A 27,105-nucleotide genomic window follows, 5' to 3' on the forward strand; every position below is an offset into this window, starting at 1 on the left:
ACCCGATCTAAAATATAAGCTTAAAATTTTGTCTAAACTCGTCTATATTTACAAAAGATTAATCCAAGCCTATTTCAGGCTTATCATATTATTTTTAAATTTTTTAAAAAAATTATATTATATTATTTTAATATTTAATAAAAAAATAATTAAATTTTTTTATATAATATCTTAATATTATTTTAATGTGTTTTAAATTACATAATATATAAAATTAACATATATATAAACTTAAAAACGGGCGGATTAAGCTAGACTTGAGTCTTGAATATTTAAATCTAAGCCTAATTCATATTTTAAACGGATTTAATTTTTTTCTCAAACATATTTTTCAAGCCTAATATTTTATCAAAACTCCCTCAAATTTCGAGCGTTCTTAACCCTACGAACAGTTACCAAAAACAGAAGTAAACATTTTCATGTGATTTTATTGGATTTTTTTTTAAAAAAATTTTGCTTTGTGAGAAAAAAAAAATCGCTATGAAACCTGTCCATTCTCTAAATAGGCCGCTGTCAAAGAAAATAAGAAATTTCCCGCATTGTCGGATTTAGGACATTGGGAAAAGGAATTCGCAAATCTGTCCATTGACAACTATAATTTACAGATTAAAAAAAGAACCTTCGATTTTCTTATCTTATTGCCACTAATTTATCTTCCAAATTCTTCGTTGTCTTGTTCCATTATCTTTCTTGTCTCCTATGAGGGGAAAAAGAAAGCAGTTCCGATGAAGGAAATTTCGTAGTATTTTCAACCCCTTGCCACTTGCTTGCAATTAAGTTGGCCTTTTTCTATTTGATTTCTCCACTCTGCAATGTAAGCTTTATAAACTAACAATAATAACATGTAAAGATTCAATCTTCAGGATTCTCATTAATTCAGAAATTTTATTCTATTTTGTGTTTTTTTTTTTGTATTTTCCTGTATTTTGGGGTTTGGGTCTTTCATGATATTGGGGGTTAGAGAAAGTAAGAATATGGTCCAAAATGGGGGATGGGATGTTTTGAAATTGAGCAATATTTGAAGGTCTACATCATGAATTCCCCCCTCCCCTGGGTTTAGGGAATGAATCAATGAAACTGATATGACATTTGCATTATTTTTGTCAGCGGCAATGATTTAATGTTTTGTATATTCACAGTTTCTTTGATTTGATTGTGTTTAATGTGCAGTAAATGATTAGAGCGACTTGTTTAGATGGTTGGATTGGCGGCAATAGCAGAGTTATTTGGTGGAAATGCCGGAATAGAGGAATTGGAGGCCTTTTATCCCATAAGACGCGATTGCTTAGCTGATATTCCAAAGACCCGTTTTAGGCCTAGGGTTACCATCTTTTACTCTTCACTTCCCTTAATCTTCATTCCTGTTTATGTTTTGTATGCCTTGCTTTTTAACTACACCTTTATTCTCAGGTTGGGAAAACTCTTAGTGCAAGAAGATGGCATGCTGCATTCTCTGAAGATGGTCATCTTGATATAGAAAAAGTTCTTAGACGGATCCAACGAGGAGTATGCCTTCTTTCGAGTTCTATTTATAGTTATGTTGCTTCAAACACACATATGTATTTGTATGTGCAATTTGAACAAAAAGAACTGATACAAACTGTTGGACATTGAATAAGGAGTATGTTGTAGTATTTAAGATTTTGGATGGTATGATCATTTGATTAGGTGAAACTTCTAAGAATCATAATTCATAACATTAAAGTTTTTAATGAAATTTGTTCAGTGCAAGATTGCCTTCGGTATTATATTTCTTTTAGTTGGAAAACCTCCGTTGGTTATGGAGAAGGAACTAAATTACTCTTACTGTCATATATTATGCCATATGTCTCAACCAAATTTAGTTGTGTCCGACGATAAAAGAATGTAATAATGTTAAAGATCGTGATTTCTAAACTCATAGTCAGCTCAAACTGCTAACTATAAAGGAACAGAAGTGCAATCTTTATTAATCTCCCCTCTCTTTCCTAATCCTATGACTTACATATTTCCACATGAATGCATATTCATGTGTTTATGGAAACGCATTTTTTGTCTCATTTCTTGATTGTTATTCAACTTGGTGTCTGCTCTTTGTCATTTTGGAATGGTTAACCATATGTAACAACCATGTAATAGCCGATAACTATTTGTGTTTTTTTATACTGGTGTGGTTTGCATATAATTGTTTAACGTTTATCTATTTTATATATGTTGAAAGTTAAACAACTCGTATCCGATATTGGGAGTTTATTTTTATTAGCTTTACTTGATTTGTTATGGTAGGGTATTCACCCTTCGATCAAAGGGTTTGTCTGGGAGTTCCTTTTAGGTTGCTTCGATCCTAACAGTACCTTTGATGATCGGAATCAGCTCAGAGAGCAAAGGAGGTAACAACTTAACAGTACCTTTGATGATTGGAAATCGATTTTAGCATCTCATCAAGTATAAAGTATATTCATTTCATGTGTCCTTTCCTTTTTTCACATCTAGTTTTATTGCTCTGGAACTTTTGTGAACCATTCAGTATTCTTCATTCACAATGCTTTGCTTCTTTTTTTCCCCCTCTTGTCATCAATGATATACTTTTCCTAAGTTTGGTTGATCATTGTGACTCAACTTTTCGAGCTAACCATCCCAGGGAAAGGTATGCTATGTGGAAGACTGAATGCCAGAATATGGTGCCGGTCATTGGTAGCGGAAAGTACATTACTAGACCAATTATTACTGACGATGGCCAACCGATAGAAGGTGAAGATTGTCATGTGACAAGTGCTGTTTCAGACAAGAAAGTGGCGCACTGGATGCTTTTCCTGCATCAAATTGGTATGTACGGTGTATGATTTCATGCTCAACAGATTGGATATTCCATATACTTTTTGTTGATTCTCGAGGTAGTGCTCAACATTTTTAGTCCTTTTCTGAGATCAATAAGTTCAGTAGCTGTCCTTTAAGGCTTTAACTACACATGTTTCTTACTTGGTTGTAAGTTCTCCTCTTCGGAATACCATCTTCAAGTATTGTAACATAAATTTCTACCATAAAACCTTATGGATATCCTATGTTGTAAGCTGGTTTAATAGCAAGAAAAACCCGAGATTCCTTTGTAGCTTTAGATCGTCTATGCATCTATCTGAAATTATGATTGTGGCTATGTTTAAATTTCAATGGTCCTTTATGTACTTGACGTATTTGGTCTGTAGGTTTGGATGTTTTTCGAACTGATCGAGCACTTGTGTTCTACGAGGATGAAGCTAATCAAGCAAAACTTTGGGATATTCTTGCTATATATTCATGGGTAGATGATGATATTGGTTATGTTCAAGGTGAGTTGTAGCTGTTAAATTGCATTATTTATTACCAAGCCAGGGTTCTCTCGTTTCCAACGTCTTTAGCTTTATTCTTTCACGAGCAGGAATGAATGACATTTGCTCTCCAATGGTAATTCTTCTTGAAAATGAAGCCGATGCATTTTGGTGCTTTGAGCATGCAATGCGCAGACTGGTAAAATGTTTATTTCTTGCAGCATCGATGATAGAATAATTGGTTCGATGATACACCATCTCTTAGTATTTCATATCCTTGGAATTAATTCGTAACATTCCCTAATTATTAATCTCTTTTGCATATAATGTTTTATGGTTTTATAGTCTGACCTCTGATTTTGCCCTTTTCGACAGAGGGAAAACTTTAGGTGCAGTACAAGTTCAATAGGAGTGCAATCCCAACTTGGTATACTTTCACAAGTAATTAAAACTGTTGACCCTAAGCTTCATCAACACCTTGGTATGCCTTCCTTTGCCCCCATTATTTTTCTAAATTAGTTCTATTTATTGTTGTACTTAACATCAACTAAAATCTCAAGATTTTTCATGTGACAGAGGATCTAGATGGTGGGGAGTATTTGTTTGCGTTTCGCATGCTGATGGTACTTTTCCGGAGAGAATTCTCCTTCGTCGATGCTCTGTATCTTTGGGAGGTGAGTGCAAATGAACTCAAATACTTCTAGTTTATAGTCGAAATGTGGTCTATTTTAACATCTAGAAAAGAAAAGGTGTTGTTATATACTAAGACAAAGACTGGTTCCAGGTTATGTGGGCAATGGAATACAACCCTAATATCTTCTCGTTGTACGAGCAACCCGATGCAGCTCTAGATAGCAACAGTACACAAACATTACATGCAAAGGAGCTAAAGCGGTACGGTAAATTTCAAAGAAAAAATCTGCAGAATGGACACGTGGATAAAAACTGTGCGCTCTCGGTTTTCCTTGTTGCAAGCGTCCTTGAGACCAAGAATAGGCAGATTCTAAAGGACGCTAAGGGTCTCGATGATGTTGTGACGGTACGCTCTCTTCCCATCGTACCTATGCACGTAAATCTCGGGGAGTTTGCATAATTTTTCTGACTATAAAAAGTCTTGTTTTTGGTAGATATTGGGTGAGATAACTGGAAATTTGGATGCTAAGAAAGCATGTCAAAACGCACTGAAGATTCAGGACAAGTACCTGAAAAAGGTAAGGCTTTATTTCTATCAAAAGAACAGTTAGTTTGATGGATACACTGAATATTTATTTATTCGTTTTGTTGTTTTTGCGTGTAGGCCAAGAAATCATAGGTGGAATGTCATCAAACATCAATTTCTGTACTTCAAACATTTTTGTGTCCATTTTTTTCTTCCAGTATTTTTGAACTTTTACCTTATATATATATATGTATATGTATACATATAATTTAAAAAATAAATGGAATATTTTTTTCTTATAATGCTTAATTTAGAGTTCTTTGTATTAATCAATTGATTTTGTGTTTTACATCTTGCCCTGTTGTGCTTGTGTATTCACTAACAAATTTTGCATATTTTTTAATACATTTTTATAAATTTTAATTTACTGAGTATATGTACTATATTTAAGTTTCTCATTTAGTAGGTGTCATGAATCAATTGAATATTAATTCAATTGAAAATTAACTAAAAATATTTTATTTAAAAAATAATAAATATTATTAGGAGCGTATTTATCATTTTTATATAAAATTTATAAACTCAACATAAATCAACAAATGGTGAAATTTAAACTTACATGCTTATTAAAATTTGAAAAAGACAATTTTCACTATATTAAGTAATAAATATTCTATCGTTATGTGTTTGCGATGCATTAGTAAAACTAACATTAAAACAAGTTTAATAGAGACTAGTGCAGCAGCGTAGACAAGGGAGAAAAGTAAAACTATCTTGTAATCTTTTCAAAATTTTAAAACTTTAGCTCTCCAAAAATGTATGATTCATCTTTGGCCCCTTAAAGTAATTTTTTGGCTTTACCTTGAACTAGTGTGATCCATTGCATAGAGAGGATACATCGAATACTCTTAATGGAGTTCACTGTATACTAAAGTGCCGGAGACATTAAATGAACTCCACCTATATAAATATAAGAACTGATGTTGCTTCAACAAGAAGAGTTAAAGTTTTTCTTGTAAATGTTTGTTATGAACGAAGTAAGTACATAGCCATAATAGTGCTAAAAGTGAACAACCTCGGACAAAAATATAAATGAATATTATGTGTGATATTTTTCCACTTCTAATTGGATGCAATTTTCGTGATGGGGCTTAATTGATTTTTTAGAAAAATTCAAGAGCTTCTTGAACTCTTAAAACCTACTTTATAATATTTATAAGTTGCAATATTTTATTATCTTGAAAAGTCTAGCAAATTATAATTATTGATGAATAGTTGTGTTGTAATAACATAATTTTTGTACATAAAGCTGTATGTAAAAACATAACTTTATATAAAATTCTATTGTAAAGCAACACAATCTTTTGGAAAGATGTCACGTTAAAAGATAAATCTCAATAAAAACGTATCTCATGAAAATATATATTTATATAATATATATACATGTATATAAAGGACTTCAGTGTTAATTGTTTGACTAGTATCAGTGAATTGTTAAGAGTTTTTTATTATCTTGTACACATTAAAGCTTTAAAGTATTTAACATATCTCAAATTGATTATATTGTATTAACATTATTTTTACCTTTCTTTTTTTAATTTTCTTATTTATTTTTCTAACACCAAATTCCGATAGCTTCGATTTTATGATTTAAACCAAAGTCCATTTGATTTATACATAAACTAACACTAAAAAAACTACCAGCGTCATTTAAGAGTCCAATCCGACTCAGCTCCAAATTTAATCATCTAACAAAAAAAGGTTAGAGTTAATTAACCAAAAAAAAAAGAGTTAGAATTAAATTTTTTTCAGCAACAATTTCATCCATTACTTACTTTTATATATAGAAATGCATGCAAACTTTTTTTTTATTATATAAATAAAAAATGGAAAGAAAAAAAACCCATAAATCAACATGTTACTAAATAAGACAATTTGTTAAAAACCCTCCTAAATATCTCTCTTTCTCATTCTCAACCCTAAATTTTGGACAAGTTTTTGTTATTTTAGATTTCACTTCCATTGAACAAACGCAAGTTTTGCTTAAAACAAAACTTTTCCTTTCTAAAAAAACACAATTATCAGAAAACAGTCCAACTTTTTTATGCAATATTTTTAGTAGTAGTATGGATTTCCCTCTATTTAAGGTTCGAGAAACAAAATTACTGTTTTTTTCCCTTTTGGTTTTAAATTTCTTTGTTGTTTCTTAAGAAACATTTTTCATATGCTTTTGCAGGCTTCAAACTCATGCACGCATGCTTGTATACATCACACAAAGTTTTGTTCTTTCTATCAAGGTGAGATGTTTTAGCAGAAGAAATGTTTCAATACTAAGAGAAAATTTATATTCTATATTATATACGGTCATACTCATTTCTTTCTCGTATATTTGAAGGATCATATCGATATTAATATCCAAACATATGAGGGATACGATTATTTAAAAAAAAAAAGATGAAAGAGTTCTCGATGGCGTACATTATATCTTTGATGCTAAAAAAGGTTTTTTTTTTTTGTCTAAGTTTTCAGATTCAGATTTGAAGCATGACTTCAACTCCATATGCTGATTTAGTTTAGATGTCATTAAATCAATAAGATGAAAGGGTTGCTAAAAGGTTTTAGATACATTACTCAATTATTTGGTATGTAATTCCATCTTTCTCCTTTTATGACATTATAAGACATACATGTATGCGTGCATGCAAAAGCAGCCAGTGGGTTTGTTTGGTTTTAGAGAATGTTGGCTAATAATGGCAAGAAAATGGGGTGAACTTTAATTTTGCAGAAAGTGACAAAGAGCCTGAAATGCAGATTGGTATGCCAACAGATGTAAAGCATGTGGCTCACATAGGATGGGATGGTCCATCAGCTGTAAATTCTACACCCAGCTGGGTAAATGACTAAATTTAACCACCAACTATTACTATTACTAGGATTAAACCATGCAAACAAGACTAATATTGGGTTACATATCTAATTGTTTTATTATATATATATGTGTGTGTGCAGATGAATGAGTTCAAAACACCAGCAGGAGGGCTTCAATCAACACCTTTAGCTCAAGCAGGACAAGGTATGGGGGAAGATCCTGTCAAATGACTCTCTCAAGGTAATTTTTTATGGCAAAACTAAGGATGCAATCATTTTTTCTATTCCAGAGAGGTTGAGCCGAAAAGGTTTGAGGGCTCAAAGTTCTTCAACAAGAGACATGCCCGACCTGCCTAAATCATCAAAGCGCACTTCATCCACTAAAGAAAATGCTTCTTCAACAAAGCAATCGAAGAAGCCTTCCAAGTCGACTAGAAAACCCAAGGATGCAAGCCAAACAACCGAGACAACCACAAAAGACTCAAAGAAAAGTAGGCGAAAGAAGGTGAAAGACATGGGTGGTGAAGGAAGCTCCAGGCGGTCCAGAACCACCCAGGAGTCGGATACTCTGTCCGAGGCAGGGTCCCTAATCAGTTGTGATTCAGAGTTTGTAGAAGGGGAGGGTAATTGAAATGGAGAAATTCCTGATTTTCTTTTTCTCTGTATGTAAACATATTGGTTGCTAGACCATCTTTTTGCTTTAGTGGAAATCAAGAGTGTCATGAAACTAGTAGGCAAGAAGGAAACAACAAAGCAAGATGGTATAAGGAAGCAGTTGAAGGTAAAAGCTATTATAATTGAGAGAAGAGCTAAAACATGCACTGTTTATATATGAACCAAGTGTATTCACAACTTCTCATGAAAGAAAAAATACCAAATATTCTTCTTTTTCTCTCCATTTTCTCTTCTTATCTGGTCTCTAAAATTGGAATCAAAGCTATAACGACTCCACTCAAAAAAGGGCAAACACTAGAAACACAAAATCCAAATCCAAATAATATAAACTGTCACCAAGAATTTACTGGTATTTCGTCGGTGCGTTTTTCATGCATTTTTAAATGAACCCAAAGCATCCCCTTCAGAAAAAAGATTCACTCTCTCAAGGCAGTGGATCAAAAACTCAGAAATCAAAAGGAAGAAACAAAAGAAGCCTGTTGCAGAAATACCGATATCATTGTAATTCAGCAAAAATGAGCAAGATTTATAATCTATGGACTTTATTTACAAATTTACTCATCTAAATTAGATGAGTAAATTTGTAAATAAAGTCCATATATTTGGTCTCAGGATAGATGATACATTACTTGTTCATGTTTCCCCAAGTCAACTTCTGATTTTAGCATCGGTGTCCATTGTGTTCAGAAAGGACAAAGATTGGGGAAAATCCCTGATCAGAAGGGTTACAAATTAGGAAAAACAGAAGCAAAATAATCAAGACAAGTCTGAGGAATAAACATGTTCTTAAATGTAGATTTGGAGCGTTTAAGACATACAAACCTAATAAGGTCGACATATGGATGCCTCATCAATCCATGCAGGCTTCTTCGCGTTGTAATAGAAATAAGCAATCATTTGGACCAATTCATCAGCCTTGCGAAACTCTGCCAAGACCCTCGTTAAATTGTAGCATCAGATATAGGAGTTCAGAGCAATTTAATAGACAAATATTTTGTATAATACTCTTGAAAGAAAAACTATACAACCAACCTTTCTCTCTGTACATGATCCTGTTTCCGCGTAAAAATAAAAGCTGTGGGCATTCCCTGACTTTAAGAGCATATGCCAAATCTCTCTCGATATTGATATCCAGTTTGACTGCCTGTTTCCAGGAATACTCCAAGGCATCATCATTGGCAGATAAATAATGCAAAACAGCTAAACAAATATTTTGACCTTTCTCTAACAAAGTAGAAATGCAATATGCTTTCTCAAGTGACCGAATGGAGTACATGAACTGAAGCTTATGTGCAACCAAATGCAGAGTTAATTAAGTTTGCGTAGACTAATTTATATTTTATCAATATAGTATTTTCAGATTAAAGACAAAGCAAAGATTTTTACCCGAGGAGGTAACCGGTCCTTGGAATTCCAATATACCTGGATCGCCTTCTCTAGCTCTTTCAAAGTCTTCCAATTGTGAGTTGCCCTGTAGACAATATCAAATGGATGTTTTTTCCTTATTAACTGGTAGAAATAAAAAATTGTCTATGAAAGAGATAATTCGAAGGCATTCGCCTCTATAATAGGCACAATCATACCAAAACATAACATTATTAATCATTAAACATTAAACATCATGGATCACAAGGAAGTACAAAAATGCATCTTGGGCACTTAATTGCCTGCACATGCTTGCTAACCACGGGCAAAAAATGCATATCTTAACAGTAACTAAATCTTTGATATGCTGTGTCATCTGCCACAAAAATTCCAAAAATTGGAGCAGGAATCATTTGAAAGAGAAAAATGGTAACACAATACAATTGAGAGGAAAAGAGTTACCTTTTGTATCTCTCAAATACAAGAACAATTAGCGGACTGGGATGGAAAGCAAAGCTCTCCCACTCCAGACAGTTAATCTCCTTTACCCAGCTATCATCAATCTCTCCTTCCCAGTCAATCTCAAAACCATCTTCACCCACCACATTCTTAATAGCATGCTGCTCAAAGTACTCCGATGCCCTAATTCCCCACCCAATATCTGCGTCCAATGGCCAATCTGGATCATCCTCTTCCACCACCATCTTCTTTCCTCTTTTACCGGCTTCACTATCCTTCTCGTCCTCGTCCTCATCCTCATCTTCATCACTGCTACTGTCACAATCAAACTGATTTTCAAGTCTATCCTTCATCACACTTTCCTTATTTTCAAAAACTTCTGGATTCTGCTGCCGGATTGATTCAAAAGTTTGTTCAAGTGAGTCGCGTATAAAATCTTCAACAGCTACAGCTTCACTCCTACGACCCCGTCTTGGCTTCTTAGGAATGGTTGTTGGGAAGCTTTTATCTGGATTTTCATCTTTGTTATGGGAAACTACAGACTTTTGGTCCTGGTTTCCTGTTTCAGCTTTAGATTTAGGCTTCGAGTCAGGATTAGGATCAGGATCAGAGTTGGAATCGGGTTTTCTTGAAGTAGCAAAGCAAGGGGAAGTTTTTAAAAAACGGCGATGGTGTACACAGGAGGGCCAGACGTTGCACCAATGACTTAGAGTACTACGAGTAACATCAGAAACAGGCAGCATGTTGCGGGAATTATGATTGTTTTTCACTAGACAAAGAGGCAAAAAGGATTTGGGAAAGATACCAATCTGAAAGGATAACATTTTCTCAACAAGTACAAATTCCCTAGCAGATAGGAAAGCTCATTTAGCAAAGGACCAGCTTCCCAAAAATTGCTTCTATTTCATGATTCTGTTGACTCTTTTCTAATAATCATAATTAATCATGGAATTCCAAAATACCCAAAAATCCAGCTGAGGTACTATTCTCTTTTGAATAGAAGCCTGTAACTATAAGAAAACGAAATAAGTAATCAGCAGTGGGAAGTTCATCATGTAAATTAATTGCTTAACTTTATTAACCACAAAAATCATCCAGCATGCTTATAAGAAAATCATTTGCTTTCCCATTTCCAGATACAGTAATTCTCTTTCTTTCTTTTTAATGAACGTATCTAAAGCAAATTCAACTTTCCAACATACCAAAAACAAAAGTGTGAAACGTGAAAGAGTTAGTAGTAATATATAGTTATTCTTTTCTTTTTTTTCTACTTCGAAAGTTCAGAAATTTTTGGCATGCAAGAATTAAGACTTACCCAGATTTTCTGGAGAGGATTTGTGCTGGGATTTTGATGGATTTGAAGAAGTTGAAACGCTCCACAATTCTTCAAACTGAAAAATGGAGAAGAAAGGATGAGCAAAGCAGACCTCACCAGTTAGCACTTAGCAGAGTGCAAACCCCAAAACCTCGCGCCCCTTTTCTTATCCATGTTCAACGGTGCCGTTTTACTTTGCTGAATGGACACGACTGCTTTTCTATTAGGGTTAATTTTACCAAAAGTCCTTAAATAATGATCGAGATTCTAAATTGGTCCTAAGCTTCAACCTATCATCAGCTTCCACATTAAATGTAGTATATTTAAAAAAGATTAATCAAATTTTAAAATATGCTAAAAAAATAAAGACATTAATAATAATTTAAGAGTATTCATGATTTTTAAAAACTTAATTGGAAATGTTTTAAAAAATAGGGCTAATTTAGAATCTAGACCATACATTGAGGCATCTGATTTAATTAACTCTTTCTATGATTTATTTAAGTTTTAATCCTAAATTTCATCCCTATATTTTACGAAAATTAAGAAGTTAGTCCATCTACTTTGACTTGTTAAAATTTGATCATCGAGTTTTATGAAAATTGAGAAATTAGTTTAGTTAATGGTAAAATAAACGAACTTGTACAGTTGGTTTTTGCTAATTTGTTCCCTATAAATTGTTGAGCTAATGATTTTTGCTATTTTACCAATTTCTCAATTTTTATAAATTACGAATAAAGGGACTAAGTTCTCATTTTCTGTAGAGGGATGAAATTCATAAATAGACCTTTATTTTATTTTTCTATTATTGGATTAATTGCAAGTTTAATAAATTATGTTTGCTTAAAATTCTTTTTAGGTCATTGTAGCGACCTAAACATTGGGCACGGGCGCTAATCGAAATAAATATTAAAAATTTGAAAACAGAATCTCGATCTATTTGAAAAGGGAGTCGCCACCGATCTTTTTTCATAGGTGTGATCGGACACCTAATAAATTCTCTTTTTAGAAGAAAAATTTATTTTTAAACTTTTCTAAAAAAGAGGTAATTTTAGGTCTACGTGAAGATCCAGAGAAAATTAGAGTTCGGGAGTCGGTTACGCGCGAGGAAGGTATTAGCACCCTCGCGACGCCCAAAATTGGTATCTCGTTAAACGCATGTTGTCTTAATTTTCAAAAATACGAGTTCCATTTAATATTTAGTCGTGATCCGATTGAAATATGAAAACTTTTTTAAGACACGAGAATTTTGAAGCACGAAATTTTTTTTAAAAAATGAAAGTTTTTTTTAAAACACGAGAATTTTTAAACACGAAAATTTCAAAAACACGAAAATTTTTAAAACACGACATTTTTTGAAACACGAGAATTTTTAAAACAAGACATTTTTTGAAACACAATTTTTTTCTTAAAAAAATTTAAAATACGAGAATTTTTAAAACACGAAAATTTTTAAAACACGAAAAATTTTGAAACACGGAAATTTTTTAGAAAACGATTTTTTTTAAAATCACCGGAGTTTTTGAAAACACGAAAATCTTTGAAACACCGAAATTTTTGAAAACACGAAGATTTTTGAAACACGAAAATTTTTTGAAAATACGAAGATTTTTTTTAACACGGAAATTTTTGAAACAGGGTCATTTTTTTTGAAAACACGAAAATTTTTGAAAGACATGATTTTTTTGAAAATACGGAAATTTATAAAACACGAAAAATTTTTCTGAAAACAAGAAAATTTTTGAAACACTAGAATTTTGAAAACACGAAGATTTTTGAAACATGAGAATTTTTAAAAGCACGAGGATTATTGAAATTACAATTTTTTTGAATATTTTTTTATTTTTAAAAGGGCGTATCGAGTTTAACGCAAACCGGTGATATTCACCCAACATAGCGATGAAATCAACGATTTTATGTTAAATCGATTCGTTGCCTTATTTATTAAAATTATTTAAAATAAAATAAAATAAAAATCAAATTAAATTAAAAATATAAATATAAATATGCATAAATGCTAATAATATTAAAACGAAATAACATAAAAATACGAGCATTAAAATAAAATAAACGAAATTACCGAAAAGCTACTGAAACACGAGCTTCGTCGAACGGGTTACACGAATTGAACCTCTTTTTTCTTTTTTTTTTCTTTTTTCTTTTTCTCTCTTTCTTTTTTTCTCTTTTTTTTTTGCTGGGCTGGCCGGTTGGGCTGCTGGCTTGGGCCTGGCCTGCTGGTGTGGGTGGTCTGCTACTGCGCTGGGCCTGGGGGCCTGCTGGGCCTGCTGCTGCGCTGGGCCTGCATTTGGGCTGCTTCTTTCTTCTTCTTTTTTTCTGCTTCTTTCTTCTTCTTTTTTGCTGCTTTTTTTTGCTTTGGTTTTTTTTGGGCTTGTTTCTTTTTTTTTTCTTGGGCTGCTGGGTCGGATCGGGTCGTAGGTGGGTCGGGTCGGGTTGACCCGACTGTTATAATATTTTTTATTATTTCTTTTCTTTTTCTTTTTTCTTTCTTTCTTCTTTCTCTTTTCTTCTTCCTTCTTCTTCCTTCTTCTTCTTCAAAGTCTAGCCTCCACCACTGCTTGCGCCGCCGCTACCTCCTCCGACGCCGGTACTCTTTCTTTTCTTCTCCTCTTTCTCTTTTCCTTCCTTTTTCTTTTTTTCGAAACTTTCTTCTCTTTTTTTTTGATTCGTGGGGGTTTGATTTTGGGGTTTTAAACCCATTTTATAGTTGATATTTGCTTCCTTTTTGCAGGTGGTGGGTGAAGAAGGAGCAGCCACCCATGTTTGTTGCCTGAAAATCTGGGAAGTGGGTGCCCCAAATCACGTAACCTGTCTGAAGGACCAAATCACAAATGCAGCAAAACTTCTGGGGCTAAATGTAATTTTTAGAAAATTTAGGGTTAAAATGAAATTTAATGAAAGTTTAGGGGTCTAAGTGAAATTTAAAGAAAGTTTAAGGGTCAAAATAAAATTTAGGAAAAGTTTAGGGGTCAAAATGCAATTTTTATTTTTTAAATTTTTTTTTGAAATTTTGAAAATTAACACAAATTCTAGTCGGACAAAAATTTAGTGCTTACAACTGCCCCTCTTTGCTCATCATTGTGAAACAAGGATAGTGCAAAGACTTAAAAGCACTAAATTTTGTTCAATTGTCCAATCTTTATTCTTTACTCGGCATGTGATCCTGAGCTCAACTCATTTCTCGCAATATGAATTGACTCTTTAAAACTAGACATTAAAAATAGAAATTGAAAATAGCTCAGCACGTGAGCCAAGGCTCAACTCACTTCTCGCAATATAGGTTGATTTTTGAAAACAGAATTTACAAAAGGCTCAACTCACCTCTCGCAATATGAGTTGATTTTTTTGAAAAATAGAAAAAGGCTCAACTCACCTCTCGCAATATGAGTTGGTTTTTGAAAAATAGAAATTAAAAGGCTCAACTCACCTCTCGCAATATGAGTTGATTTTTGAAAAACAGAAATTAAAAGGCTCAACTCACCTCTCGCAATATGAGTTGATTTTTGAAAAACAGAAATTAAAAGGCTCAACTCACCTCTCGCAATATGAGTTGATTTTTGAAAATCAGAAATTAAAAGGCTCAACTCACCTCTCGCAATATGAGTTGATTTTTGAAAAATAGAAAAAGGCTCAACTCACCTCTCGCAATATGAGTTGGTTTTTGAAAAATAGAAATTAAAAGGCTCAACTCACCTCTCGCAATATGAGTTGATTTTTGAAAAACAGAAATTAAAAGGCTCAACTCACCTCTCGCAATATGAGTTGATTTTTGAAAAACAGAAATTAAAAGGCTCAACTCACCTCTCGCAATATGAGTTGATTTTTGAAAATCAGAAATTAAAAGGCTCAACTCACCTCTCGCAATATGAGTTGATTTTTGAAAAACAGAAAAAGGCTCAACTCACCTCTCGCAATATGAGTTGGTTTTTGAAAAATAGAAATTAAAAGTCTCAACTCACCTCTCGCAATATGAGTTGATTTTTGAAAAACAGAAATTGAAAATACCTCAACGTGTCTTGAGGCTCAACTCATTTCTCGCAATATGAGTTGAATTTTGAAAAGCAGAAATTGAAAATACCTCAACGTGTCTTGAGGCTCAACTCATTTCTCGCAATATGAGTTGAATTTTGAAAACAGAAATTGAAATTACCTCAACGTGTCTTGAGGCTCAACTCATTTCTCGCAATATGAGTTGAATTTTGAAAAGCAAAAATTGAAAATACCTCAATGTGTCTTGAGGCTCAACTCATTTCTCGCAATATGAGTTGAATTTTGAAAACAAAAATTGAAATTACCTCAACGTGTCTTGAGGCTCAACTCATTTCTCGCAATATGAGTTGAATTTTGAAAACAAAAATTGAAATTACCTCAACGTGTCTTGAGGCTCAACTCATTTCTCGCAATATGAGTTGAATTTTGAGAAGCAGAAATTGAAAATTACCTCAACGTGCCTTGAGGCTCAACTCACCTCTCGCAATATAAGTTGATTTTTGAAAAGCATAGATTGAAAAAAAACATAAATTGAAAATACCTCAGCATGTGAGCCGAGGCTCAACTCACCTCTTGCAATATGAGTTGATTTTTGAAAAACAAAAATTAAAAGGCTTAACTCACCTCTCGCAATATGAGTCAATTTAAAACATAAACTAAAAATACCTCGGCGTGCCCTGAGGCTCAACTCATTTCTCGCAATATGAGTTGATTTTTGAAAAACAAAAATTAAAAGGCTTAACTCACCTCTCGCAATATGAGTCAATTTAAAACATACACTAAAAATACCTCGGCGTGCCCCGAGGCTCAACTCACTTCTCGCAATATGAGTTGATTTTTTTTAAAAAATTTAAAAATACCTCAACGTGTCTTGAGGCTCAACTCATTTCTCGCAATATGAGTTGATTTTCCTTGGAAAGCATGAATATTAAACATCAAAATACCAAAACCAGTTCTTTGGTAGAACTCGGGTATCTTTTCCTTTGATTCAGTGCGACTCTCATTCAAGATTTCTTGCTTTACTGGATTACCTGTATATGCAATGCATGATGTCATCATGATATGCACATGTTTGTCTTAAATGCCTTTATGCCTACATGATTATGCAGTGCTCCTTAAGCATATTGGTCGTATGTCATTTTCGCCATGATTGTTGAGGATCTGCGTTCATTGCTTTGATTCTCGACCTTCTCTTCAGGCCTCATACCTGTCTTCGAGCTTTACGAGTAATCGACGTTTCTCAGATATCACCCTTTTTGCCCTTGGTTAAACTTTGTTCTTGCTTTGAAGATCTTGCACTTATCAAATTCTTATCCGGGTAATGCTTGACATTTCTTTTGTTTAGAGTATGTCATTTCACTATTTATCATTAAATAAACACATAATGAGATGCATGAAAATGGTCAGGTAGGGACACAAAGGATATCTCATATTCCTTTATTTCAAGTGTGGCAAACAAAGAAAGTTAACCAATGAGAGTAAAAATGTCAAAAAGAAAGAAAAGGTCGTATTCAACGGATGTAAATGCTCTAGATATTCAACACATGAACTCTTCCACGTTCCTCAATCAATAACCTTTTCGAGCATGGCTTCTTGCGTAGAAAATTTCGAGCTTTCAGAAATGCTTCAAATACTGTAGTCTCACTACTTGACCTATCGTTCGACCGCCAGGTTTGTTTCATTAGGACGCCCTCTCGGGTTTTCATCCTAATCTTTTGGTACTAATCAAGACGCCCTTTTCGGGTTTTCGCCCTTTTTTTTTAAGATACCCTTTTCGGGTTTTCATCTTAAGCATAATATTTCTTCACCGCATCCGAATTCACCGGATTCGGTAACTCCTTCCCATCCATCTCGATAAGGATTAAAGCTCCTCCTGAGAATGCCTTTTTTACAACGTATGGTCCTTCCCAATTTAGTGCCCATTTTCCTCGCAGGTCTTTTTGTATTGGGAGAATCTTTCTCAGAACGAGTTCTCCTTCATGGAACTCTCTTGGTCGTACCTTCTTGTCATGGGCTGCGATCATTCTCTTTTGGTACATTTGCCCATGACAAATTGCCCTTAGACGTTTTTCTTCAATGAGGTTCAACTGATCATATCGAGCTCGAACCCATTCTGCTTCTTCTAACTTTGATTCCATCAATACTCGCAGAGAGCGGATCTCAACCTCGATAGGTAGCACAGCTTCCATTCCATAGACTAGAGAGAAAGGAGTTGCTCCCGTAGATGTTCGCACAGATGTGCGATATGCAAACAAAGCAAATGGAAGTTTCTCGTGCCAATCTTTATATGTCTCAGTCATTTTCCCAATGATCCTCTTAATGTTCTTGTTAGCTGCTTCAACAGCCCCGTTCATCTTTGGGCGATAGGGCGAGGAATTATGATGCTTTATTTGGAACTGCTCGCACACTTCTTTCATTATCTTATTGTTCAGATTCGTGGCATTATCTGAGATGATTCTTTCAGGCAAACCATATCGGCAAATGATTTCCTTTTTCAAAAACTTGCACACTGCAGTCTTCGTCACATTGGCAAACGAAGCGGCTTCAATCCATTTTGTGAAGTAATCGATAACCACAAAAATGAATCGATGTCCATTTGAAGCTTTTGGAGAAATTGGCCCTATGACATCCATGCCCCACATAGAAAAAGGCCACGGAGAAGTCATGACATGAAGGGGTGAAGGGGTTACATGAATTTTATCGCCGTAGATTTGACATTTGTGGAATTTTCTGGCAACATTGATGCAGTCACTTTCCATTGTCAGCCAATAATAACCGAGTCTCATGATCTTTCTGGCCATATTGAAACCATTGGCATGCGTTCCGCAAATTCCCTCATGGACCTCTTCAAGTATTTTTCTGGTTTCAACATCATCCACACATCTCAAAAGCATCTGATCCTTTCCTCTTTTATACAGGATATCCCCATCAAGAACAAATCCCGCTGCCATTCTTCTAATTGTTCTTTTATCGTTCTCATTCGCTTGTTCGGGATACCTTTGATTCTTGATATATTCTAAGATATCATGGAACCAAGGCCGTCCGTCTACTTCTTTCTCAATGCTACAACAGTGTGCAGGGACCTCGTATATGCTCATTTTGAGGGGCATTATTTTTGCTTCTCTACTTGCTTTGAACATTGAAGCCAAAGTGGCTAGGGCATCAGCCAGTTGGTTCTCTTCTCGTGGGAAGTAATGAAAAGTTATTTCTTTGAATTCCTTGATCAATCCAGCCACTAAATCGCTATACTTAATCAATTTTGAGTCCCTCACTTCCTATTCTCCACGGATTTGGTAAATCACTAGGGCTGAGTCCCCGTACACCTCCAAGATCTCAATGTTTCGTTCGATAGCTGCACGAAGCCCCATGATACAGGCCTCATATTCTGCGATATTATTGGTATAGAAGAAGTTCAGTCTTGCAGTGAACGGATAATGATTCCCGTCTGGTGATACCAGGATTGCTCCAATTCCATGCCCTAAAGTATTTGACGCACCATCAAAGCACATCTTCCATGACTTCTCTTTTGATGACTCGGATTCTATTTTTGTGATGCACATTAAGTCTTCGTCTGGGAAATCGAATCTTAAAGGTTCATATTCCTCTGTCGTTCGAGTTGCTAAGAAGTCAGCTATTGCGCTCCCTTTTATTGACTTCTGACTTACATAGGCAATGTCATATTCCGAAAGGAGGAGCTGCCATCGTGCCATTCTTCCTGATAGTGCCGGCGATTCCATCATGTATTTTATTGGGTCCAGCTTTGAAATTAGCCATGTCGTGTGATACAACATATATTGTCTGAGTCTCCGAGCTACCCAAACCAGAGCGCAACAATATTTCTCAACGGACGAATATTTTGCCTCATATTCAGTGAACTTTTTGCTGAGGTAGTAGATCGCCTTTTCTTTCTTTCCTGACTCGTCATGTTGTCCCAGTACGCAACCCATTGAACTTTCGAACACTGTCAGATACAAAATTAATGGTCTTCCCGGAGTTGGCGGTACTAGCACTGGAGGACTGGACAAATATTGTTTTATCTTATCAAAGGTCACTTGGCATTCCTCGTTCCATTCTCCCGGGTTATGTTTTCGAAGAAGCCGACAGATTGGGTCGCATTGGTTGGTAAGTTGAGCGATAAATCGGGCGATGTAATTTAATCTCCCTAAAAATCCTCTAACTTCCTTTTGCGTGCGCGGAGGTGGTAATTCTTGGATGGCTTTTATTTTATCTGGATCAACTTCGATACCTCTTTCACTGACAATGAAGCCTAGCAACTTTCCCGAGGTAGCCCCGAATGTACATTTGGCTGGATTAAGCTTTAGCTGAAACTTTCTCAGCCTTTCGAACAACTTCTTGAGGTTCATTACATGCTCTTCTTCTCCTCGAGATTTAGCAATCATATCGTCGACGTAGTCCTCTATTTCTTTATGCATCATGTCATGGAATAACGTCACCATAGCCCTCTGATATGTTGCCCCAGCATTCTTTAACCCGAATGGCATCACCTTGTAGCAGAACGTTCCCCACATTGTTATGAAGGTAGTTTTCTCCATATCCTCAGAAGCCATCTTGATCTGATTATACCCCGAGAATCCATCCATGAAAGAAAACAATGAATGTTTTGCTGTGTTGTCCACCAACGTGTCAATATGTGGCAAGGGAAAATTATCTTTTGGGCTTGCTCGATTCAGGTCACGGTAATCCATGCACATTCGTACTTTTCCATCTTTCTTTGGTACCGGGACTATGTTAGCCACCCATTCTGGATATTTGGAGGCTTGTAGGAAGCCAGCGTCAAATTGCTTCTTGACTTCCTCTTTTATTTTCAACAGCATTTCGGGCCTTATCCGTCTTAATTTTTGCTGGATGGGCTTGCATTCTGGCTTTAATGGGAGCTTATGGACCACTAAATCTTCATCTAGCCCTGGCATGTCCTGGTATGACCACGCGAAAACATCTTTGTATTCGCGGAGTAAAGTGATCAAACTACGCCTGGTACTTTCTGAAATAGAAGTCCCAATCTTCACTTCTTGTTTCCTCTCTTCAGTGCCCAAATTTATTGTTTCTACAGATTCTTCATGAGGCAGAACCTGTTTATCCTCTTGTTCCACCATTCTTAACAATTCAAGAGACGAGACATAATCTTCAGCATTTTCTTCGGCTTCAAATTCTCCTAAGCAAACAGCCTTCTCAACATCAATTTCAAGATTCGTAACGGGCTTATTCATGTCGTCAATATCTGAGCACCAGAAAGTTGAATGGAAAAGGAAGCTATCGGGGGACATCCAAGTATTGGAAACAACAAACAAAATGTTATGTCATGGCAATGAGGCAAATGTAAGGATAGGCTATGAAATGAGAAAATGATTATGAAATTAGTGATAATGCGAAAAATCATGACAAAATACATCTTCATTGAAATTCATTTAAATGATAAAGAGCGAATGTAAACTCTTACAAAAGAACTCTATTATATCTAAGGACACAATAGAAGGTTGATGTTTGGCATTACTCTGAAGGCTTATAAACTACAAGAAGCTCCTCAGCAATCCAATTGTTCAACATGAAACCAGGAGGGCAAGGGCGTATCCTCGAGACATCTTTACTTGCACCAGCTTCTTTGTCAATAACATTTATACTAACATTCTGAAAATCCTTTTCAATTAATCCCAGCATGTTTCGTGGATCCTCTTGTCCAGGGTACATCATTCCCGCAGATGTAAATGTTTTTGACAAAGGAGGGTACTCTATTGGTTCCCATTCTGGTTCTCGGCCCAAAGTTCTTGCAATTCTTCTTTCTTGATCCTTCTTCCACTGTCTTCTTCTTTGGCGCATGTCAGGCTGGAACCCCAAACCGTATCGGGCCTTGTGGTGCACTGGCTTTAAAGCCCTCACTATTCCTTGCAAATGTCTCCCTAAACCTCTTCTCGCACGAGCTCCCCTTCCTACGGTCAACTTGACACCCATTCTGGTATTTCTCGACAGTTTTGGCATCGGAATTCTATTTCCCTCAGCGACGAAAGTGGCATTGATGAATTCAAGGGATCGAAAGGAACATTCCACTGCATCCTTGCTTACTTCCAGGTATGGCGCATCAGCAGAGATAGATGCGATGATGTCTTTTTCGCCCTCGACTGTGACCAAACAGCCATCCATGATGAATTTCACTTTTTGATGGAGGGATGATGGGACTGCTCCAGCAGAATGAATCCAAGGTCTTCCCAAAAGGCAGTTATAAGAGGGTGTAATGTCCATGACTTGGAATTCGACCTCATAGATGTAGGGGCCCACTTCCAAAGGGATTTCGATCTTTCCCATGACTTCACGCCTCGTCCCGTCGAATGCCCTTACCGTGGAATGACAGGGCTTTAAGTAGGACAAATCTATCGGTATTCTGGAAAGTGTAGCCAATGGCATAACATTTAATGCTGACCCATTATCGATGAGTACGTTCGGTATTATGTAGCCCTTGCAGCGGGTCGTGATATGTAGCGCTTTCACCGAACCTCTACCATTTAGCGGTATCTCATCATCACTAAAATAGATGAAGTTGTCCGCATTCAGATTGTTTACCCACCTATCAGGCTTTTCGACAGATATGTTGTTGGCCACGTAAGCTTGATTTAACACCTTCAATAAAGCGTTCCGGTGTGGCTCTGAATTTAACAGTAGAGATAGAACTGAGATTCGTGCTGGCTGCTTGCTCAGTTGTTCCACCACACTATATTCGCTGTGCTTAATAAATTTCAAGAATTCTTGAGCTTCTTCCTCATTCACAGGCTTTTTAGTTTCTTGCACGGGTGGAATTTCTTGCTCGACTTCGACCTCGTGTGTAACACCCCTTACCCGTATCCAACACCGGAATAGGGTACGAGGCATTACCAAAACACATACACTTGTAAACGTATTTAACCGAGTTATAAAATTTCATCAAAATTAAAACTTTCAAAAATAATTAACATGTTTCTATAACTTTTCACAATATATCCTCAAAATATTATAATCATAATAATTAGGGCCTGCGAGACCCGATACATACTCATGCAATTTAATGCTTCATTTCCATTTCATTCAATTCGCAATTTCTCATGCTCATAATTTAAATCATATCACTAGAAATTTCCATTTAATTCACGTACAATTCAATGACATCAAATTCAAAACTAATACGTATTTACCATTTAACTCAATGTTTATTGATTATACCATTCAATAACACATTTATGAAATTCTCAATTTAGCAATGAAAATATCACTTTAGTTTGAATAACAACATCGTCCTGATATAAATACACTACCACTAATCCATTTACTTTAATTCTTTTGGGCCCATTTGTCACTTACCATCCTTAATCAAATTAGGGAACGGTCACGGAAAATTGAGTACTTCACTTTCACTTTGCCATAGTATAACTATGGTCTTACGTATGATCACTTATCACTTGTCCCTTGATCAGATAAGTGTAGCCACTTATCACTTTGTTTCTTGATCAGATAAGTGTAGCCACTTATCACTTTGTCTCTTGATCAGATAAGTGTAGCTAAAGCTATCACTTATCACTTTTCACTTGTCACTTGATCAGATAAGTGTAGCCGAAGCTATCACTTATCACTTTCCACTTGTCACTTGATCAGATAAGTGTAGCTGAAGCTATCACTTATCACTTTGTCACTTGATCAGATAAGTATAGCCGAAGCTATAACTTATCACTTTATCACTTGATCAGATAAGTATAGCCGAAGCTATTACTTATCACTTTCCACTTGTCACTTGATCAGATAAGTGTAGATAAAGCTACCACTTATCACTTTATCACTTGATCAGAAGTACTCAAATCCGGCGTTCCGCTCAATTTGATCATTTATTCATATATCAGGCTTACCAACATGTGTTAATTCATAAACCATTCATGGTATTATTTCATGCCAAATCATATACTGAATATACCATACACACATACTATGAAACTTTATTTTCACACATGAGCTTAAAACCATGGCCAATAATGCACAAAAATAAGCATCATTCATATTTCATCGTTTATGAGTTATAATCAAACATATGACCATTTATACACGAATCATTCATATATTTCCCAATTTTTCTCCTCCTCCTCTCCATTCCACATCCTTAATGTGTATAACACACTTAAACAACATTAACCATAATTTCAATATTCACTAACATGTATATTCAAAGCTGTTTATCCGGTCAGAGTCACTAAATTATTTTTATCCGGAGCTACAGAGCTCCAAATTAAGATCCGTTCATTTTCCCTGAAACTAGACTCACATATCTTCATACCATAAAATTTTCATAATTTTTGGTTCAGCCAAATAGTACAGTTTATTCTTTAAAGTTTCCCCTGTTTCGCTGTCTGACAGTTCCGACCACTCTTCACTAAAAATTAATTATCTCATTGTACAGAATTCGGATGATGTTTTAGCTTATTTCTTCTAAAAATAGACTCATTAAGGATTCTAACCATATAAACTATAACTCATAATCATTTCTGTACAATTTTTAATGATTTTCCAAAGTCAGAACAGGGGAACCCGAATTCATTCTGACCTTGTCTCACAAAATCTATTATATCTCATGATTTACAATTCCATTGCTCACATCATTTCTTTTATAAGAAACTAGACTCAATAAGCTTTAATTTCATATTTTATTCATCCTATAATTCAATCTCTACAATTTTTGGTGATTTTTCAAAGTTACACTACTGCTGCTGTCCAAAACTGCTTTAGTGCAAAATGTTGATTTCCATTTTGCCCCAAATTTCACAGTTTATACAATTCGGTCCTTTCTCAATTAACCCCTCAATTAATCTAATTTTCTCAATTAGTACTTTACTAGACATTATAAGTTGTTACACAACTATTGAAATTCAGAATTGCCACATATAACTCTATCTTCAAACTCTTTTACTATTAGGTCCCAAACATTCACTTTCTATTCAATTCTTTCAATAAAATCAGCATATGAACAATTTAAAGCTCTAATTTCATGCTAAATCATCATATACTTCCAGCACATATTCATATCAACTTTCAACTTCTTTCATAAAATCAAAAACTAATGAATTTAACAAGTGGGCCTAGTTGTAAAAGTCATAAAAATACAAAAATTTCAAGAAATAGTAAAGAATTGAACTTACTTGTAATAAAAATATGAAGAACCAGCTTGAAGAAGCCCTTCCATGGTGTTTTAGCTGATGAGAATTCAGAAAAATGAAGAGAAATCTAGATAATTCCACTTGGGTCCTAACTTTATTAAGCAAATTTTCCAATTTTCCAATTTTGCCCTTAATTCTCCTTACTTTCTTGTTGATTTCATGCCTCTGCCGTCCAGCCCAAATAGACCTTGGGTCTATTTGCTTTTAAGCCCTCTTCCTTTTATCATTTAAGCTATTTAATCATTTCCCAAAATTTTGCATTTGTTACAATTTAGTCCTTTTTGTTCAATTAATTATCGGAACTTTAAAATTTCTTAACGAAACTTTAATACTAACTTTTTAACACTCCATAAATATTTATAAAAATATTTATGGCTCAGTTTAAAATCCCCGAGGTCTTGATACCTCATTTCGATTCTAATTATTTTAATATTTATTTCTAGTGCACTATTCACTATTTCAAAAATTTTCCTAACTTCATATTTAACTTATACTTGCTAAATTAATAATATTTTCTACCCATTTGTCGAATTTAGTGATCTCGAATCACCGTTCCGACACCTCTGAAAATTCAAGCCATTACATTTTTTTTTCGTCGGATTTGTGGTCCCGAAACCACTGTTCCGACTAAGCCTAAAATCGGGCTATTACATCGTGCATCACTGCTTTCCCTTTTTACTTCGAGTCGCTACTTTTCTTTACCGGTTCAACTTCTTTAGAATAGCATCGTCCACTTCGAGTAAAATGACCTACCTCCCCAACATCTTCAATTATGGCTTTGGACTTTTCAACTTCCGGTGTAACGATATTAAATCATATCTCCACGGTACTATTTTGTTGTCCTTATACGGGAAAGGAGATGGTACTTCAATTACCATCTGTGGTTTCAATGGCTCTCTCATCGCGTCGTAATAAATTACCAACGGTCGATCGGCGCTATACGGACAACCTGACGATTGATTGTCAGAGGCACATACTTCTTTCTCATTGGCCCCTCCTTCATTAATGATCTCAATCTCCTTATTATTTATCCGGTCTTGCAGTAACCTTTTAAATTCCTCACATGATTGAATGCCGTGCCCTACAATTCCATGAAAATCATAAAGAACCTGACATTCTTTTCTGAGATTATCGCCGGGGCGACAGAGCAATCCATTATTAACCAGTGCCTCTCAGATTTTCTGCAGAGGCGTCCTTATTTCTGAAACACATCTTCTGACTTGCCATTCATCTTCTTTCCCCACTGTGCTCACATTCCTTTCAGTATGGTTAGGGAACGGGTTCCCAGTTGCATTACTGGTACTATCGAATCATAGGATACCCGCATCAATTAGTCCTTGAACTCTCCTGTTAAAGGCTAGGCAATTTTCCGTGGAATGACCCTGGTTTCCCATATGGTATGCACAACTAGCGAATTGTATGTTTTAACCTCAGCGAACGAGTATGGAATATGCAATGAATGAATGAATGCATGAATGTCAAATGATTGTTAGTCATGAAAGAAATGCAAGAAATTGGTGTTAATTTCAAGATAGCCCCTATTTAGGCATTTCTTTAATCAAAAGAGTCTATTACACAACGTTTCGGTCACTCGTGTAATTGACTCATCTATCAGAAACCCCTTTTTGGCAACCAATCTCTAATCAACCCTTTCCTAACAAGATGTATATGATGCATGATGAAAAATAGAAATACAGACAAACAACATTGGTTAGCAAAACACATGATCAGATAAAAATTGTGGAAAATCTAACAAATTAAGCTACTTGGTCCAATGGACTCGATTCCCTTGCATAGAAAGCGAAAGTGAAAAAGGTAAGAGGCGTTCCTCCCGTGCACTTATTTTGGTGACTACTAAACGGACGAAGGTTCAGCATGGCTCTAGTTAGGTGGCTCGTATGGTTCATTATATGCGGTTTTGGTTCTAGATAGGTACTCGAATTGCCCGTACTATCATCTATTAAGATTAACACGGAGCCTCGGTCATAGCCTATCACAGGCTCACGAGTTCAATTCGAGGGGTTACATTTACTTATGCCTATGCGGAGGGACAAGTTAACTCACGAAAGCATAAATCATATGTAACCCGAAAGTATTCACTAGCCTGTGCGGAGGGATGAGTTAACTCACGAAGGCGTAGCGTTTACTTTCACTTAAACGGACGGAGCCCGGGTAGAGAGCTCATGTTATGCGAAAATACAAGTGCACGGTGTGTGGGGAACAACTCATAAACCTTTACGTTTCACTTAAAGAAACTAAACCAAAATTAAAACCATAAAAATTAAAAACTGAAAAACAACCAAATAAGCAAGTTAGAAGAAATATTTACAGCACGATACAAATGCATGAATTTTGAAAACGAGATTTTCGGATCACGACCAAATATTTACTTTGAACAAGGAAATTTGAAAATTTTGACAAAACATGTTTAATTCCAGACACGACTCTCAAAAAGGCTTTCCCCAGTGGAGTCGCCAGCTGTAGCAACCTAAAAATTGGGCACGGGCGCTAATCGAAATAAATATTGAAAATTTGAAAACAGAATCTCGATCTATTTGAAAAGGGAGTCGCCACCGATCTTTTTCATAGGTGTGATCGGACACCTAATAAATTCTCTTTTTAGAAGAAAAATTTATTTTTAAACTTTTCTAAAAAAGAGGTAATTTTAGGTCTACGTGAAGATCCAGAGAAAATTAGAGTTCGGGAGTCGGTTACGCGCGAGGAAGGTATTAGCACCCTCGCGACGCCCAAAATTGGTATCTCGTTAAACGCATGTTGTCTTAATTTTCA

The 27,105-nt window shown here is 35.4% G+C and overlaps 3 protein-coding genes across 10 annotated transcripts; 2 read left to right on the plus strand and 1 right to left on the minus strand.

The window, feature by feature from the left end:
• The first annotated feature begins 460 nt into the window (after nucleotides 1-460).
• On the plus strand, nucleotides 461-4,752 carry LOC107958634 (TBC1 domain family member 15). Of its 6 annotated transcripts, none has more exons than XM_016894454.2 (12): nucleotides 461-814; nucleotides 1,171-1,321; nucleotides 1,411-1,506; nucleotides 2,266-2,369; nucleotides 2,621-2,805; nucleotides 3,183-3,305; nucleotides 3,395-3,483; nucleotides 3,660-3,765; nucleotides 3,861-3,958; nucleotides 4,069-4,323; nucleotides 4,412-4,495; nucleotides 4,582-4,752. In XM_016894454.2, the coding sequence occupies exons 2-12, from the start codon at nucleotides 1,196-1,198 to the stop codon at nucleotides 4,594-4,596; spliced, it is 1,281 nt and encodes a 426-aa protein (XP_016749943.2). In that variant the 5' UTR covers nucleotides 461-814; nucleotides 1,171-1,195; the 3' UTR covers nucleotides 4,597-4,752. The 6 variants fall into 6 exon arrangements, with proteins under 6 accessions (XP_016749943.2, XP_040953916.1, XP_040953917.1 ...); XM_041097982.1 differs by having other exon boundaries at nucleotides 516-844; XM_016894456.2 differs by lacking the exon at nucleotides 461-814 and adding an exon at nucleotides 831-1,024.
• Nucleotides 4,753-7,024: 2,272 nt separating this feature from the next.
• LOC107958633 (CRIB domain-containing protein RIC7) lies at nucleotides 7,025-8,203 on the plus strand. The gene is made up of 4 exons (XM_016894453.2): nucleotides 7,025-7,085; nucleotides 7,229-7,335; nucleotides 7,453-7,516; nucleotides 7,602-8,203. The coding sequence occupies exons 1-4, from the start codon at nucleotides 7,040-7,042 to the stop codon at nucleotides 7,940-7,942; spliced, it is 558 nt and encodes a 185-aa protein (XP_016749942.2). The 5' UTR covers nucleotides 7,025-7,039; the 3' UTR covers nucleotides 7,943-8,203.
• LOC107958632 (thioredoxin-like fold domain-containing protein MRL7, chloroplastic) lies at nucleotides 8,109-11,285 on the minus strand. 3 transcript variants are annotated; one of them, XR_001700698.2, is made up of 7 exons: nucleotides 11,126-11,285; nucleotides 9,814-10,820; nucleotides 9,373-9,457; nucleotides 9,019-9,130; nucleotides 8,809-8,912; nucleotides 8,616-8,698; nucleotides 8,109-8,462 (listed from the first exon to the last, which is right to left on the minus strand). XR_001700698.2 is itself a non-coding variant. In XM_016894452.2 (6 exons), exons 2-5 carry the CDS (start codon nucleotides 10,632-10,634, stop codon nucleotides 8,809-8,811), a joined length of 1,122 nt encoding a protein of 373 aa, XP_016749941.2. In that variant the 5' UTR covers nucleotides 10,635-10,820; nucleotides 11,126-11,282; the 3' UTR covers nucleotides 8,109-8,698. The 3 variants fall into 3 exon arrangements, 1 of the variants encoding a protein (XP_016749941.2); XR_001700699.2 differs by having other exon boundaries at nucleotides 9,814-10,814; nucleotides 11,126-11,271; XM_016894452.2 differs by having other exon boundaries at nucleotides 8,109-8,698; nucleotides 11,126-11,282.
• Nucleotides 11,286-27,105: the final 15,820 nt, after the last annotated feature.

This window comes from Gossypium hirsutum, chromosome D07 (assembly GCF_007990345.1).
Source record: "Gossypium hirsutum isolate 1008001.06 chromosome D07, Gossypium_hirsutum_v2.1, whole genome shotgun sequence".
NCBI classification, from domain to species: Eukaryota; Viridiplantae; Streptophyta; class Magnoliopsida; order Malvales; family Malvaceae; genus Gossypium; species Gossypium hirsutum.